Source organism: Nycticebus coucang, chromosome X, assembly GCF_027406575.1.
Source record: "Nycticebus coucang isolate mNycCou1 chromosome X, mNycCou1.pri, whole genome shotgun sequence".
Taxonomy (NCBI): Eukaryota; Metazoa; Chordata; class Mammalia; order Primates; family Lorisidae; genus Nycticebus; species Nycticebus coucang.
Genome location: NC_069804.1, coordinates 32968711 through 32986089, shown reverse-complemented (window position 1 = coordinate 32986089; position 17379 = coordinate 32968711). Strand labels below are relative to the sequence as shown.

The 17379-nt window shown below is 35.1% G+C and overlaps 1 protein-coding gene across 6 annotated transcripts in view; it reads left to right on the top strand.

The window, feature by feature from the left end:
- The window catches only part of DMD (dystrophin), a 2416375-nt gene that overhangs the window by 934877 nt on the left and 1464119 nt on the right, over nucleotides 1-17379 (top strand). For all 6 annotated transcript variants that reach the window (XM_053581215.1, XM_053581214.1, XM_053581218.1 and 3 more), the window contains 2 exons: nucleotides 2015-2149; nucleotides 5139-5288. In XM_053581215.1, coding sequence (XP_053437190.1) covers nucleotides 2015-2149; nucleotides 5139-5288 — 285 coding nt within the window. The remainder of the gene's footprint in view (nucleotides 1-2014; nucleotides 2150-5138; nucleotides 5289-17379) is intronic.

Genomic DNA, 17379 nt, shown 5'->3' with positions numbered 1-17379 from the left:
TGTATCCTAACTTAAATGTCCTCTATGGACTTTATTTTTGGCATTACTATGGGGGATTTGGCAGTAGTTGGTGGTGATGTTTACACCACTCTATTTACTGTATTTATAGGTTTATCTAATACTTACGCTCTCTAAGGTGATAGAAAATAGCTTCTTGCCTATCTCTGTATCCAAGACTCATCTATGTTATCCTATTTGATGAATTTTCATTATTTCTTCAGTATTCTTTATTAAATGGTGGCATGTGTATTTATCCATTCTCTTTCTGGTGGACACTTAGGTTATTTCCTTTTTGATAATCATTATTAAAAGTGGTGCTAAAATGATCATTCTTGTAACTGTCTTTGTTGTTCATGAAAAACCATTTCTCTAAGAATATAGACCCCAAACTGGAGTTGTCTTCTTGTTAGGTATGTGAATGTTCATCTACTGAGAAAGACAAATTGTTTTCCAAAATGACCACTCAAGTGCCGGCATTGGGGGTATAGTCGTGAGCATAGCTGCCCTCCAGAGTGGTCACTGAGGGTACCCACGAACCAGCAATCAATAAAAATATGTATTGATGCACATCTTCTCCCAAACATGAAATTGCCCCAATTCTTATTTTTGTCAGTGAACATAGTATTTCATTGTAATCCTGACTTACATCCCCTTGGTTACTAATGAGGTTGAATGTATCTTTGTGCTATTGTGTATCCATATTTCTGTTTGAAATTCTGGTCCAAGTCTTCCTTTCATTTTATATTTGGTTATTTGTTCAATTTTAAATCGACTTTTTGGCATTTTGAGTGTTATTATTAATCTATTTTGAATGTTTTAATTGTTGTCTTCAAGTTTGAGGCTGTTTTGTTGATTCCTTTGTGGTGTCTCATGCTGAAAAGAAGGTTTAATTTCTGTAATCAAATGTATTCATCTGTTTTCTTGTGCTCGGTTTTTAAAAAAAATACCTTAAGAAAATCTTACCAAACATCAGGAATATTTCTTCTATATTTTCTTGTAGCAGTTTTTAATGTTTAGCTTTTTTATATATGAATAACTTACATATATAAATCAGTTTTACAATGCATATCAAAGGCCATTTAAAACAAATCAAACTTTTAGGCCGGGCCTGGTAGCTCATGCCAGTAATCCTGGCACTCTGAGAGGCTGAGGCAGGTAGATTGCTTGAGCTCACGAGCGCGAGACCAGCCTAAGCAAGAGTAAGACCCATCTCTAAAAAAAAAAAAAATAGCAGGGGATTGTAGCAGGTGCCTATAGTCCCAGCTTCTCAGGAGGCTGAGACAAGAGAATCATTTGAGCCCAAGAGTTTGAAGTCTCTGTGAGCTGTAATACCCTCTACTGAGGGTGACAAAGTGAGAATCTGTCTCACAAAAAGAAAAAGGAGAAAATCAAACTTTTGAAATAATTACTACTCATATTCTGATAACATACCTCAATGAAAAAATTCATCTATATTCCTGATGTTTACCATAAATTTATAATAGCAAACAAAATTAAAAAGTCTAACCATCCATCAAATGTATATTGTTCCGGAAAGAATATACAGATATATCTACTTAAGCCATAGATTTCCATTAAAAATATGTCCCTTTAGTTATGTGGGAAAATTAAATGATATAATGTTTAATGAAAAGAGTGCTATAGTTAAATTCATAGTTTAATTTCTTTTAACTATCGTATGTGGTAAAGTTTTGAAGAGATGATAAAGTAGTAATAACTGATGTGTGAGGAAGTTGGAATTACGTTTTCATTTTTCTATTTTCCAGACTGCAATGTTGGTGAATATTTTTGTTTGAAAATTAAATCACTGAATCTTGACTTTATTCATTGTTCATGTAATAAAATGTTTCCTTAATGATTTGTAATTATAGAGGTATTAGATGAAAAAAATGATCAGAGCGTTTTAAATTGTCTACTACAAACTAAAGGTGAAAGTTTTAAAAATGTAATGCCAGAGTCTCTTCTTCTCTTGTATACCACAATATTTAATCTGTGATATATATTTCTTTCTTAGGAAGTTTGGGCATGTTGGCATGAGTTATTGTCATACTTGCAGAAGGCAAACAAGTGGCTAAATGAAGTAGAAATCAAGCTTAAAACCACTGAAAATGTTCCTGCTGGAGCTGAGGAAATCGCTGAGGTGCTTGATGTAAGTTGTGAATTAAACTAAATGATGAAAATTTACATGCAGTATTGTAGAAGGTCAATTACCAAACAAAATAAATTCAAAGTAAACCACACAAAAGGGTGTAGTTATCATGTATCCCTTAGCTCTGGAAGTTTTGATAAATCCTTTGTTCTCTCTAAGAGCCCTTCATGTCTTTAGGTATTAAAAAACATTTAAATTACCTTTTATAGCGAACATTTGCCTTTTGCTATATCGCTAAGTTCTATGTAGACATGTTACCTACATAAATCTGCTGAAGACCTGCAAAGATAGTTTGAATGCATAGTTTTTCTCCTTTTAAGTAGCTAAGGGAGGTAAGATGAAACATGATTTCCAAATGTAGCTTCCAGAAAGCTACAACTGTGAAGCTGGGACATATTTTAAAATTACTTGCAATCACAAATTCATCATTTAGAGAAGGTTTTGAGGTATTAAGTGGCCATGCTTTATTACTAGAAATGTGTATTTAAAATTTTCATACAATTGAAGAACATGTTCAAGATTTATTTTGGAGCTTCCTAATAAGTACATTTTAGGAGAGCTTTGATTATGTTAACTTCTGAGGTGTGATGAATCATTCACACCTATGCATTGCAGTGTGCTTTTGGCTTACCTTCTTTGTGGAACTGTTACGTATTTTTTAGTACATATAGTATTTGTAGAGCTGTGCAAGGGTGCCCCTTTGTAAATCTGCGCAATAAGGAGCATGAATTATCCAAAATAAGAAAAAAATGTGAAATATTTCTTTAGACATAGTAGAATTTGAATTCTAGAATATCACAGCCAAAACCTACAGATTATTTGATCCTACTTAAATATTTTCACAAGAAAATTATGTCACCTAAGAGCTATCAGAGAAGAAGGACAGTCGCAAGTGGACTGGAATTTTGGCCCTGTCTTATTCAGAGAGGCTCATTGAATGTTCCTTGCGAGTCAGCAAGCTGATGCATCTTCCAGAAAGGGTGAAACAAGTTTCTATCACATTAATAAAAGGACAGTGGTGAGAATAAAAGATGTGAAGGTGCAATCATTTTGTAAAACGGTCAGACTGTGCATGGAGTACCATGTGAAATTCTTGCTAGCACATTTTAAGTGAGTACTAGAGCACATTCTGAAAGGAATCATGAAAAAAGGGAGATAACTTGAGGTGCTGATGGAGAATATTTAGAAAAGAGAAGTGAGAAAGAGGCTTGCTATGGCTGTTTACTGTTTTATTTACTATTTTAAGTAAAATTAGTTTTTTGGCAATGTTGCTGCTGCTCGTCCAGGAAGAGATTTTTTGTTTGTTTTTGAGACAGTCTTACTATATTGCCCTTGGAAGAGTGCTGTAGCATCACAGCTCACAGCAACCTCCAACTCTTGGGCTTAAGTAATTCTCTTGCCTCAGCCTCCCAAGTAGTTGGGACAACAGGTGCCCACCAAAATGCCTGGCTACTTTTTTATTGTAGTTGTCATTGTTGTTTGGCAGGCAGGCCTGAGCTGGGTTTGATCCAGCCAGCCCCGTGTATGTGGCTGGCACCCTAGTTGCTGAGCTACAGGCGCCGAGCCAGGATGAGATTTTGAGCAGCAAAGGGCTGGACCATCACTTGTCAAGGATAGAAAAGCTGCATAAGTCCTAGGCTTTGCTGTAACCCAACATGTCTGTAATTGATTCCTGAATTTTGCTTTGTTGCTCTTGGTCTATCTTTTCAAAAACATGAGCAGCCTATATACTTTATTAGGACTTATAAAATAATGTATCCTTTAAAGTAAATATTTGCGAAGTTAAGATTTAAAAAAATAATAAAATGTAGGAGTTACAAGAAAAATTATTAATAATAACATTTTACACCCCAGAATGTGATGGACTTTTAAAATATTTTTGACATCATAATCACATTTCATACAAACTTTACGAAGTCTCTATATTTCAACTTTCCCAAAACTTGACAGCAAAATATATTGAAGTTGCTCAAAATTTGAGAAATAATAGATATGCAAGAAACAATTACAGATATGCAGTGAGACATTTGCACGTCTTTAAAACAAGGAAAACAATATAGCATTGAATGGATTGGTTAGAAGATCCCATTCCTTGCCTTATAGACATGTTTAAGACCCTGAAAGATGATATCGAATCATTTGTTTTCTATCACACCTGAACTCAACACCAAGATTCTTTTCCCCTGTCTAATCGAGCCAAGTAATGTCGATTTTGAGTAGTATATCAGATACAGGTTATTGGGCTGCAAATAAGAGAAGCCACACAATGAATTAAAATGAAAAAAGAAGGGTGGTGCCCGTGGCTCAAAGGAGTAGGGCACCAGACCCATATGCCATAGGTGGCGGGTTCAAACCCAGCCATGGCCAAAAACTGCAAAAAAAAAAAAATGAAAAATGAAATGATATTTTCTCAACACAAAAAGGAAAGTGGAGGGAGGTTAGCAAGGATGATGATGGTTCAAACATATGATAAGGCATGCAAGCTCTCTCTTTCTTCCTGAACTCTTTTTCTGAACGTGAAGGCCTTTATCTTCATTTTTATTCACTTCTAGTCCAAAAATGGCTCTTCTACTTCCAGGGTTCATGTATATAAAAACGTGTGAAGGGCAGTTATATTTCTTCTTAAGAGACTGTTCCTTGTTTTTCTTTATTTACATATATCGTCGGAAATCACTAGCTGTAAGAAAAGTTGAAAACTTGAGTATTTTACCTCTCCAGGTTTTAGAGTAGAGGGCATCAAGGAAGATGGAGGCTGCAGATGATTTGTAAGTGCTCAGTCACCATGCTGTCATATCCTATGAAGATACATCTAGAGTGGCATCATAGTTTTTGAAGGAAAAATGTTCCTTCATATTTCATTACCCCAATTAAATTTTGCTTGAAATTGCTTATGACTTAATTATATGTAAATCAGAAGGTCCTGAGAATTCTGTGTTAATTTAATATATTTAGAAGAAGAGAAATAGTAATTATTCCCAATGTTTTTTAGTCACTCGAAAATTTGATGCAACATTCAGAGGATAACCCAAATCAGATTCGCATATTGGCCCAAACCCTAACAGATGGCGGAGTCATGGATGAACTGATCAATGAGGAACTCGAGACGTTTAATTCTCGTTGGAGGGAACTACATGAAGAGGTATGAAGATAAGTGAAAAATCTCTTTAATCTAATTCACATAAATATATAGCAAATGCAGTCCCCTCGGATAAGATGAGCGATACTTTAAATATGAGCTCAACTTCCAGGTTTTAGACAGTCCAATGCCAGACGCTGACTGAATTTTTTATATCATATTGTTTAACCTTACAGAAACATTACAAGGTAGGAAACTGAGACGTTAAGAATAGTAACATTCTGAGGTGAATATACTCGTAATCTAGTGTTCTAAGTCTGATCTTCTCTGACCATAGGGTTCTATTTCCCTATGTAAGATGAACCAATATATGTAGACATCCTTCTGCCTCCCTCCTTCCATTCCTCTCTCTCCCTCCCTCCCACACATTTACTATGGTTGCATGTAATCTACCAATAATATGCATGATTCTATTCTTTCCCTTGATATTACTTATTTACTCTAATATGAAAGTTCTTATTTGTGTGTGTGTGTGTGTGTATATATATATTTTGTTTTTTGGTTTTTTTTTTTGAGACAGAGTCTCACTATGTCACCCTCAGTAGAGTGCTGTGGCATCACAGCTCACAGCAACCTCAAACTCTTGATCTTAAGTGATTCTTTTGCCTCATCCTCCCAAGTAGCTGGGACTACAGGGGCCTGCCACAACACCCGCCTATTTTTTGTTGTTGTTTTTGCAGTTGTCATTGTTTTAGCTTGCCTGGGCAGGGTTCGAACCCGCCAGCCTCTGTGTATGTGACCAGCACCCTACCCATTGAGCTACAGGTGCCACCCATCTTATTTGTATATAATGGAAACATTTTCCTATTTAATAATTAATATACCTCATGATTTTTCAAATCAAAATTAAAAGAAATAAGATATTTCTCCTAGTCGAACATTTTTCATACTCCATCATAAGCCAAGACTACATTATTTGTCAAGAAGAAACCTATTTCATAATAATGTTCAGTTTCATATTCATTTACTGCAGTGGTTCTCAACCTTCCTAATGCCTCCTAATGCCGCAACCCTTTAATACAGTTCCTCATGTGGTAGTGATCCCCAGCCATAAAATTATTTTCGTTACTACTTCCTAACTGTAATTTTGCTACTGCTATGAATCGTAATGTAAATAGCTGATATGCAGGATGTATATTCATTGTTACAAAGGGGTCACGACCCACGGGCAGAGAACCACTGATTTACTGAGTAGATCTACACTTGAGCTACTGACTGTGGTTTGATAATGAGTAAAAAAGTCCTCTATCTTCGCAACTTACACAGGCATTGGTAAGTTGAGTAGAATTTCATCGAATTCCTAGTATGAGCAGGATATGAAAAAAAAATCTCTTTGTGCTGTGAAGGGATTAAAAAAATGAAGAGTGTGATAACTGGGGGCATATGCAGGAAACTTTCTTATGTTTCTATTATGGCGATGTTTTACTTGCTTATAAAGTGGAAGAAAAGTCTTGGGTAGGAGAAGCTGCTCTCTCAGAGATCTTGAAAAGAAGTAGGCAAGGGTTGGCAGAGCCATGCAAATGCACCACCAGCAGCTTCTGGTCTTTATCCTGCCACTGTATTTGATGAGTAGTCTCTCCATATTAGATCTTTATCAAAATAAGGGATCAAGGATTGGGAAAGGGGAATTCTGAACAGTTTTTTAGTCCTTCAGCACCACCGTGCTGTTATTGGATGTGAGTCAAAGTAGATGTTCCTAGGTGGCAACTAAACTGAAGGTCATTTAAATTTAGATTTTGATGTGGAATTGAAGTATGTTTTTATTTATATTTAAATATCGGTGCCAGGTGAGACATTGTAGTTCAAGGAAAAGATCAACTCACATTATAAAGCTGGCCTTGGATTAGCTGTAAAAAAAAATGAACTTTAAATCTTTAACATTTTTCAGTGTTTATCCCTTCTGTCCAAAGAACAAACTACTCTACAACACAGTGTTTTTCAACCATTTTTGTTTCATGACATGCTTGAACCTAGAGTTAAACTTCTACGCACACCTAAATTATGTTGATCCAAAAAAGTAAAAAAAAAAAAAGAATACTTATTATGCTTTGAACTTCTTTTCAAAATAATTAATCATCTTTAAAACTTTTCACAGCACACCTAAGATCTCACGACACACCAGTGTGCGGCTGCACAGTGGTTGAAAATCACTGCTGGAACCTGATCTAGGTATCAGCTTGATCTACATAATCCCCATTCAATCCTTTATTGACACGAAACAACTTACGGCCTTATATTTCAAAGATTTTTAGTACAAAGCCTGATATTTTCCCCAATAAGTAATAATTCAATTCAACAACAAATCTTGGTTGAGTACTGATTCCACTATATTCTGTATTAGGTTGTTGAAGCATGTAATTTTGGATCAGAAAATCTTGGATTGGAATACCCACTTATATTAAGAAGAGTCCAAATAGGGACTGAATAGTTTGGACTGTTCAGTCAACTGAATTGAGAAAGTTTAATACAAAGAAACATTAACTATTTATGGGGAATTATTTTGTTTAAGAAGGGATAAAAGAGAACTCTAAAGAATGCCTTAGGGCTGAGGGATGGTCCCAAAGGAAGTAGGTGACTTGGAAGGATAGTAACTATACCCAAGGCTGGATCCAAACTTCTTTGGAAGGAGTGTATATGCAGCCCATGACATAGTGATAGAGTTTTCTTGGCTTATTCAACCCAGAGCTAGTAAATAGTGGGGTGAAGCTAGTGGGAAGGAAATATTGGGTGAGTTGCTGACAAAAATCACAGCGATATAACCTGTGGAGGATGATACTAAATTTACAGGGAAGCTATTGCTGTACTCTTTGGATTTGCTGGGAAGCTACCTGCAATAGGGGCTGCTGGACTTGGAGAAATCAGGTGGGGCTCCAGGAAGCTGCATATAGTTTTACCACTCATGCTCAACTTGGTGCATGGGCACCCATAGAACTTGTAAGATTCTATCCATACAGGGTCTTGCTGAAACTCCTAGGCGTTGTGGAGGGAGATGAAATGAGCTCTGCTTGACATCCTAAAGGTCACCCCAGAACCAAAGGAGTGAGAAAGAAGTGAAAGCACACTGGTGCACAGAAACTGTCACCTCCCCATTGTCATCCTAGTGTCTTTGCTGGCAAAAGGAGAAATGTTCCAGAATCAAAGATAGGACCATGTTGAAAGGCAATAAATGGATAACTGACACATTTCCTTTACCGTTCATTGCCTGTGTGACCTTGGGTAATATTTTCAAGCTTCTGTTTCTTCACCTGTGATAACAGATCATGTTTTCCAGGGTACAAGTAAGCAAAGCATAAAACGTTATATTGAAAGTGCTTACTATGGTGCCAGAAACTTAGTACTATTCAATAGATGATGAGCGTTTTTATTTTTACTAGGTCATATGCTAAAGTGCCTACCCTCAAATGTGAGTGCACGTGTGTGTGCATGTACACATATATATGTGTATGTCCCCCCAAAAGCAGTGATAGGTAAGCAAATGCTTATTGGGGGTAACAAAAAAGACATATACATCTGAAGAGATCTTGTTTGAAGTAAAATCAATCATTCCCCCAAAGTGTACAATTTGCAAATATACTGAGATGTGTGTAGAATACCTAGGTACAGTTGACCAGTAATAGTACCTTGAATTCAACTTCAAAAAACTAATACATAGATAACACCTCTTAAAATGTGTATACATTTTTTGGTGTCCAATGTATATTCCATTATGAAAAATAGGGACATAGACGTGCCTTCATCAATGAAATGAAATGCATAAGACAGACAAAAAGGATTTGCATCATCTTTAAAGTCTAAAAATTGCAATTTCTCCACTTCTACTTCAATAATCAATTAAGCAAAATGCTATAATAGTAACAAATCTGAAATAAATAAACTTGAAAATACTATTAGTCCAGGCTATGTTTGTATTAGATATTTAACCAATAATAACCCAAGAGGTATTTGGTGATGAAAATAAAGCCTATTTGGTACTTTAGGGCTTTCAGGAAAAGCACATTATATTAGGGGTACTTATCCTTCTCATATTCTGTCATATTGGTCATTGATAAGCTGATGTGACTATAAAGATATAACATCGAGTTAAAATTATAGGTGGTAGTGTGGCTTTCATATTTCTTAAGCTATATGCAAGGCATATGGACCAGTTCCACACTACTTAGATAATAAAGGAACACCTAATAATTTGTCAGTTAAATCATTCCCTTGGATATTCCCACTGACTATATATAGTTTAAAAGACTAATATTTTGATGCAGTAGATTGAGCCTTGGAATAAATTATTTAAAGAGTTTAAGAAAATGATTAACAGTTATTAAATTGATTCTTTTTCAAAAAAAAAAAAAAACTTGTTGTATAGCAGTGCATTAGAGTCAAGAATTCTGAATTTGTTTTAAATTACTATTTTCGTGTTTCTTTTTTTTTTTTTGGTTGACTAAATAAAAGGTGCTTCCATTAATAAACAAAGTAAGTGCCCTTTCATTTGAAAATGAACCTTAATCTATTTTCTTCTCAATTAAATGCCCATGTCAGAGGTTTGTGGGGTTCTTTTTATTGCCTACCTAATGTTTCTTATAGCTACAATTATGCAGAGCTACGGTAACATTCAATTGCCTGTTAAATCAGTCAAACAGCCAGAGTTTTATTGCCTATGAATATTTAAAAGAGATACGCTAGACCTCATTCCTAATTCAGAGTGTGAGTTTGCATTCAAATAGGTAATAAATTATTTCTATCACTTTAAAAGATGCTTTTCACTCTTGATAATCATACAGCACTCCATTTTCTACTTGCAGTAATGATTTGAAAGATGGTTAGCAAACCAGGAAACAGCTCCAAATGCCATACCGAATCATATGATTTTTGCAACTATTATAATAACTTTATTCTTCACCACGGTAACCAAGCTGTGAGAGATGTTTTGGTAATACAACAAGGTGCATAAGAATAGTAATAATAATATATGTTTACAAAGGCCCAGATATGGTTCTAAGTGTTGGATATGTATCTTCTCGTTCAGTTCTCACAATAACCTTATGATATAGGTATTATATAGGTTGGACATAGAGTTTATGTGCAATTTAAGACTATGTCCACTCTGTATATCCCCATCTTAAAGAAATGGTATCAAAGACCACAATGTTAGAAAGAGGCTATAGAGTATTTAGACCAGTGGTTCTCAACCTTCCTAATACTGTGACCCTTTAATGCAGTTCATGTTGTGGTGACCCCCCAACCATAAAATAATTTTCGTTGCTAAACATAACTGTAATTTGGTACTGTTTTGAATCATAATGTAAATATCTGATATGCAGGATGTGTTTAGGCCACCTCTGGGAAAGGGTCATTCAACCCCAAAGGGGTCGCGACCCACAGGTTGAGAACCGCTGATTTAGACCAATGTCCCTTTGCTCTTAAATCCTAGGCATGTGACTGCTTTAACATACTACCTCCAATTTCTGTGATCTTTGCTTAAATTAAATATAAAAGTTAACTGTTTAGAAGTAAACATTACAATTAACTAATTTCCCATTTTTAAGGGAAGTGTACAACGTGAGCTTAAAAGTATTAGGGTTAAATAATTAAAACATTTCACATCTTGAATATTAAAACCACATAAGTACAAAGCCTCTAGCCCTTCTCTTGTCTAGCGATTATTTCATCTCCCATTTCTATTCCTTTCAAAGCCATTCATAAGTTATTTCACCTGACATTAAATAGTGGCCAGTAAAAGAGAAGAGATAAATTCTAAATTGGTTAATTCTGCTTCATGATAGGCAGCTAGAAGAGCCTATTAATTGTTCCAGGTAATTATGACTTTGAATTATTCCCTCATTGTCACATCTTCCTTAGCACAGATAGACCAAAATGGAAAAATATTGAAGAAATGCTGTAATCTAGGAAATTAGATTAGTCATGGGATCTGATTTCATTGGAAATCCATTTATCTAATAAGAAAATATGCTTTATTATTTTGTCAATGTTTATTTTTAGAAAATATCTGTCATAATATTGATAATGACTATTGAGCACAGTTTTATATCAGTCCTTTTGCTAAACAGTAATAAATAATATCAAACTTAACCCACACATTAGTTTTATGAGATAGATTTGATTAGCTTACTTCACAGATGTTGAGATGAAGCTAAGTCTTCTAAAATGCCCTTTGCAGAACACTAGATTGCTGGGAAATGTCCAGTGGATATACTTTTAAATATGTTCTTGCTTGCAAGGAAGAATAAACCTTTAAAGGCCAAAAATAATCTTTAAAGAACAAAAATAATTGCATGGGACTGAAGCTATGCAGGTAGTACAGCTATAAGCACTGACCCTTGTATCACCCTGAAGCTAATACTAGGAACCCAGGTTTTGGGGGAAGTAAGGCCTTTGGTAGAAAAGAAATCTCAGCCTCAGGTTCAAGTAAATGGGAGAGCTAAACAGAGATACTCCATAAAGCTGGAGTTATATCATCAGTAAAATGATGGCAGAGAGAATTCTGTATGTCTGCAGCAAGTACCAGAGGAAAATGTATCTTTCTTCTCCTTGTGAGTGAAAAGTAATAGTAAAAATAATTATAATCATCTTACCTGAAAATTTGTTACTCCAGGCATATGTTTTTTAAGGATTTCTTGAGTAGGTACTACCACTTAAGTTCAAGGAGTATACAAGATTGTTAGAGTAGCACCAGGTGAGTAGCATCCCAGTCAGAAGCAAAGAAAAATCTTTATGAAGAAAAATGCCCTTAGTACCCACAGACATCAAACTCAGTGAAATTTGAGCTCACAACAAATACATATAAACACACAAAAGCACAAAAAAGGCATCATAAAGCCAGCGTATGCAGCACAGGGTGAACTTAGACCACCTCTCCTAGAATTTCAGATATTTGAGTTGCCAGATATATAGTGTAAAATAAGTAGGCACAATATTAATGGAATAAATGTTATTTAAATGTAAAATAAGTAGGCACAATATTAATTGAATAAATGTTATTTAAATGAATAAGGAATAAGACACTTGAAAATTTGAAAAATATTTGATAAAAATCTAAATAAAACAACTAAAATTACAAATATTATAAAAAGCAAATTTAATGTAGATTAGTCAAATGTTGAGAAAAAATTAGAATACACTGTAGAATTTCATATCAAATATTGAGAGTGGAAAATATGAATAAGGTAAGAAATATGTGGGGTGTACAATATGAACATCTAATTTATATCAAATGGACATTCCTAAAGAAGAAAGAAAGTGGAGATTCCTACAACTCAACAGCAAAATGAAGATAATCCTATTTAAAAATGAGTAATTGATCTCTATAGGCATTTCTCCAGAGAAGACATACATAAGGCCAACAAATGTATAAAAACATACTCAACATCTTTAATCATCAGGGAAATGTGAATCAAAGCAACAGTCATATATCACCTCACACATGTTAGTATACCTTTTATAGAAAACATAATAACAAATGTTGGCGAAGATGTGGAGAAAAGGTTACTCTTGTAAACTGTCGGTGAGAATATTAATTGGTGCAGACGCTATGAATAACAACATGGAGCTTCTTTGGTAAAACTTAATGTAAAACTACCCTATGATCCAGCCATCCTACTTCTAGGAATATATCTGAAGGAAATGAAATCAGTATTTCAAATGGATTGTCTGTACTCTGTTGCATATTACAGCATTATTTACATTAGCCAAGATACGGAGACAACTTAAATGTCCATTGACAGATGAATGGAAAAAGAAAATATGGTATATCAATATAATGGAATCTTACCCAGCCCAAAAAAAATGAAGGAAATTCTGCTATTTACAACAATGTGGACAAACCAGGAAGACATTATGTTAAATGAAATAAATAATACACAGAGGGACAAATAATACATGATACCACTTATATGCTAAATCTCATATAGTCAAAATCACAGAAGCATAAAGTTAACGATGGTTGCCAAGGGCTGTGATGGGGGAAATGGGGAGGTTATTTAACAAAGGGTACAATGATTAGGTTATACAAGACAGGTAATTCATAGAGATCTACTGTTCAGCATAGTGCCTATACTTAACAGTAGTGTATTGTATACTTAAAAATTTGCTAAGATGATAGATCTTATGTTACATGTTCTATCACAAAATAACACCTAGGGCAGGAGGAAACTTTTGGAGGTGATGAATCACATAGATTGAGGTGATGGTTTCAAGGTTTTAAAGAAAATGGAGAGAGTAATATGTGAAGAATAGTAAAGGAAAATTTTTTGTCACCAGTGACATAAACGACTTAATCAGAAAACACATCATATAATAGGCAAAATAAACAAATAGAAATTCAATCTTAAACATGTAACAGGCTCGGCTGGCTCATCAGCTAAGGCGCCAGCCACATACACCTGAGATGGTGGGTTTGAATCTAGCCTGGGACCCACCAAACAACAATGATGGCTGCAACCAAAAAACAGCTGGACGTTGTGGCAGGCACCTGTAGTCCCAGCTACTTGGGAGGTGGAGGCAGGAGAATCGCTTGAGCCCAGGAGTTGGAGGATGCTGTGAGCTGTGATGCCACAGCACTCCACCCAGGGCAACAGCTTGAGACTGTCTCAAAAGAATAAATAAATAAATAAAAATAAAAATGTAACAGTAAACCTGCAAAATTACAAAGACAAAGAGAAATTTATATTAGCAGCCAGAGTGATAAAACAGGTAACCAATGAAGGAATGAAATTTAGACTGATATTAAGCTTTTAATTACAACAAATGAACTAGAAAAAAAACAATGGAAAGCACTTTCAAAATATCAAAAAAAAAAATAGCATTAACCCAGAATTCTGAATTCAACAAAATTACTAAATCTAAAATTCTAGCTAAAAATACCATCTAATTGAGAGAGGAGTTATTAGAATATTCAGGAGTCCTTTTAATGTTGTAAAGAGATTGACTAAATTTAGACTTTATTATGCTAAATTTTCAAGGATAATCACTCATGGAGTATAGAACATCCCAAAAATTAAAAGATGGAAAAATGAAAGGGAAATTGGAGGAAAATAAAGTTAAATGAGAATAAGACAAAAAATAGTTAATCTTGGAAAGGTTTGTCGATGTTATCTTTATAAAGAGCTAACTTCTTATTTCATTCATCCTTTGTATTGCTTATGTTTGTTTTCCATTTCATTTAGTTCTGCTCTGACCTTTCTTCTGCTGTCTTTGCATATGGTTCTTTTTTATTTCCTTGAGGAGCGACTTTAGGTTATAAATTTAGGATCTTTCTCTCTTTTTGATGTAGGCATATAAGGCTATGAATTTTTCTCTAAGGAATGTTTTTTCCTGTGTCCCATAGATTTTGATAACTTGTGTCCCCTTTGTCATTCCATTCAAAGAATTTTTTGATTTCCATCTTAATTTAATTCTTGACCCAATAATCATTCAGTAGCAGGGGGTTTAATTCCCGTGACTTTGTGTAGGTTTGAATGTTTCTTGTGATTAAGTTCTATTTTTATTCCTGTGTGGTCTGGGAAGGTACATGTTATGATTTTGATCCTTCTGAATTTGTTGAGAACTATTTTGTGGCCTAAGGTATAACCAGTCTTGTAGAATGTGCCATGTGCTGCTGAGAAGAATGTGCATTCGATAGCTTGGAAGTAGAATGTTCTGTAAATGTCTGTTAGGTCCATGATTTAGAGTTGGGTTTAAGTCCATTGTTTATTAATTTTCTTCTTTGAGAATCTGTTGAGCTCTGACAGTGGAGTGTTGAGGTCCCCTGCAATCATGATGTATGTAGATTCAATCCAATAATCCACTACTGGGTATCTACCCAAAGTAAAAGAAGACTTTCCTTTGAAAAGACACCTGCACTCAAATGTTTACTGCAGTACAATTCATAGTTGCAGAGATGTGGGATCAACCCAAATGCCCATCAATTCATGAATTGATTAATAAAATGTTTTGTATGTGTACCATAGAATACTACTCAGCCATAAGAAGAATGAATGAATGCCTTTTGCAACAATTTAGATGATACTGAAGACCATTATCCTAAGTAACTAAAAAATGTAAAAACAAACACCGTATGACATCACTATTAAATTACAACTAACCAGTGAGCACACGTGTACACAAAGGGAAGTAAAAGTCAGTGGAAATCAAGCAGGGAAAAGGGGGTAGGAAGGGAAGGGAATGGGGAAATGGCTATTCAATGGGTACCATTAACAGGCTTTGGGTGACAAGAACACATATTGCCGGGACTCAAACATTCCAAAAGTGGTCCATGAAACCTAAAGCAACTGTACCCCCTTAATATTTTGAAATAAGTGAAAAGAAAAAAAAAAAGAAATACTGGGCAAGACCTTCAGGTGTTTCTTGAGACTTATTCTACTTAGTAAAATAATGTCATGGGTTTAAATGAAAAAAATATACACATATTGGGGGAAATAGTGTGGGAGAAAAATACATCAGTAGTCACAGTGCTATTTACCCAGTAAATTCACCATGTAAAGGCAGATATGTACAGAATAGATAAAACATCCAAACTAAAAGTATGTTGTCTTATGAAATGCATAAAACCTAAGGAAACACGTACAACAAAGATAAAAGAATGGATACAGATTTTAAAGTAAGGATTAACACAAAGTTTGGGCACCTTATTTTCAGCAAAATCGACTTTAAGGTTGATATCATTAGGGAAGATGTAGAACAAAATGTAACAATTCTAAAACTCTGATGTACCTGGTAAAACAGCTTCTAAATATCTAAAGCAAAGATTAACAAAATAACAAGAAATACAGGATGGCTGTAAAATTCATGTGCAATTTACAATAGATAACTGTTTTTTTGAGACAGAGTCTCACTATGTCACCCTGGGTAGAGTGCCATGGCATCACAGCAACCTCAAACTCTAAGGCTCAAGCGATTCTCTTGCCTCAGCCTCCCAAGTAGCTGGACTACAGGCACCTGCCACAACACCTGGCTATTTTTTAGAGACAGGGTCTCGCTCTTGCTCAGGCTATTCTCAAACCTGTCAGCTCAGGCAATCCACCTGCCTCGGCCTCCCAAGTGCTGGGATTACAGGTGTGAGCCACCGAGCCCAGCTAGACAACTATTTTAAATTGCACACAAACTTTATGGCTACCCTGTGTGTAATAACATCACCATAGTGGGAGATTCAATGCTTCTTTATTTCAACACACCAGGCAAAAGTTAGTAAAGATAGCAATGATTAAAAATAGGTTGGATAGGGCAGCACCTGTGGCTCAGTGAGTAGGACACGGACCCTGTATACCGAGGGTGGCAGGTTTGAACCCAGCCCCATCCAAACTGTAACAAAAAATAGCCAGGCATTGTGGCAGGCGCCTGTGGGAGACTGAGGCAAGAGAATCGTCTAAGCCCAAGAGCTGGAGGTTGCTGTGAGCTGTGACACCACTGCACTCTACCAAGGGCGATAAAGTGAGACTCTGTCTCTAAATAAATAAGTTGGATATAAAGACTACATTGAGAATCCCCAAATCAGAGTGTAACATTAGTCTCAGGTACATACTCATAGAAGCTTCAATACATTTCAATATATGATATTCTTAGGGAAATACCCCTTAAAATTAGTAAGCTGGACTCAATAGCAAAGACTTAAATAATTCAAAGGTGAAAGATGAAGTTAAAATGGATAGGAAAAATGCACAGAACCAAATGATAAAAATTAGAAATAGTAAAAATGCATAGAACCAAATGATAAGAAAAATTGGAAAAAGAAGAACTAAAAACTAATGTGCTAACTGCCCATCTCAAGTAGATAGGGAATAAATGCAGAGGAAGTAAATGGAAAGTAAAAAACTTACGAACAGAATTGAATGAAATAAAAACAACATGCAATCAATTAAAATCTATGTGTTTGTGTTTGAGTTGGACTAATAACATAAACCAACTTCTGGCAGGGTAAATGAAGAAAAAGGGGAGATGACACAAAAGTACAATCTTAAGAATGGCAATGTTATAATGATAGATAAAATATATTTTTAAAAGGTAATATAAATATGCTAAAAACTTTATGCAAATACACTTGAAATCTTAAATGAATTAGGTGAATTTCCAGAAAAATATTGCCACAGAA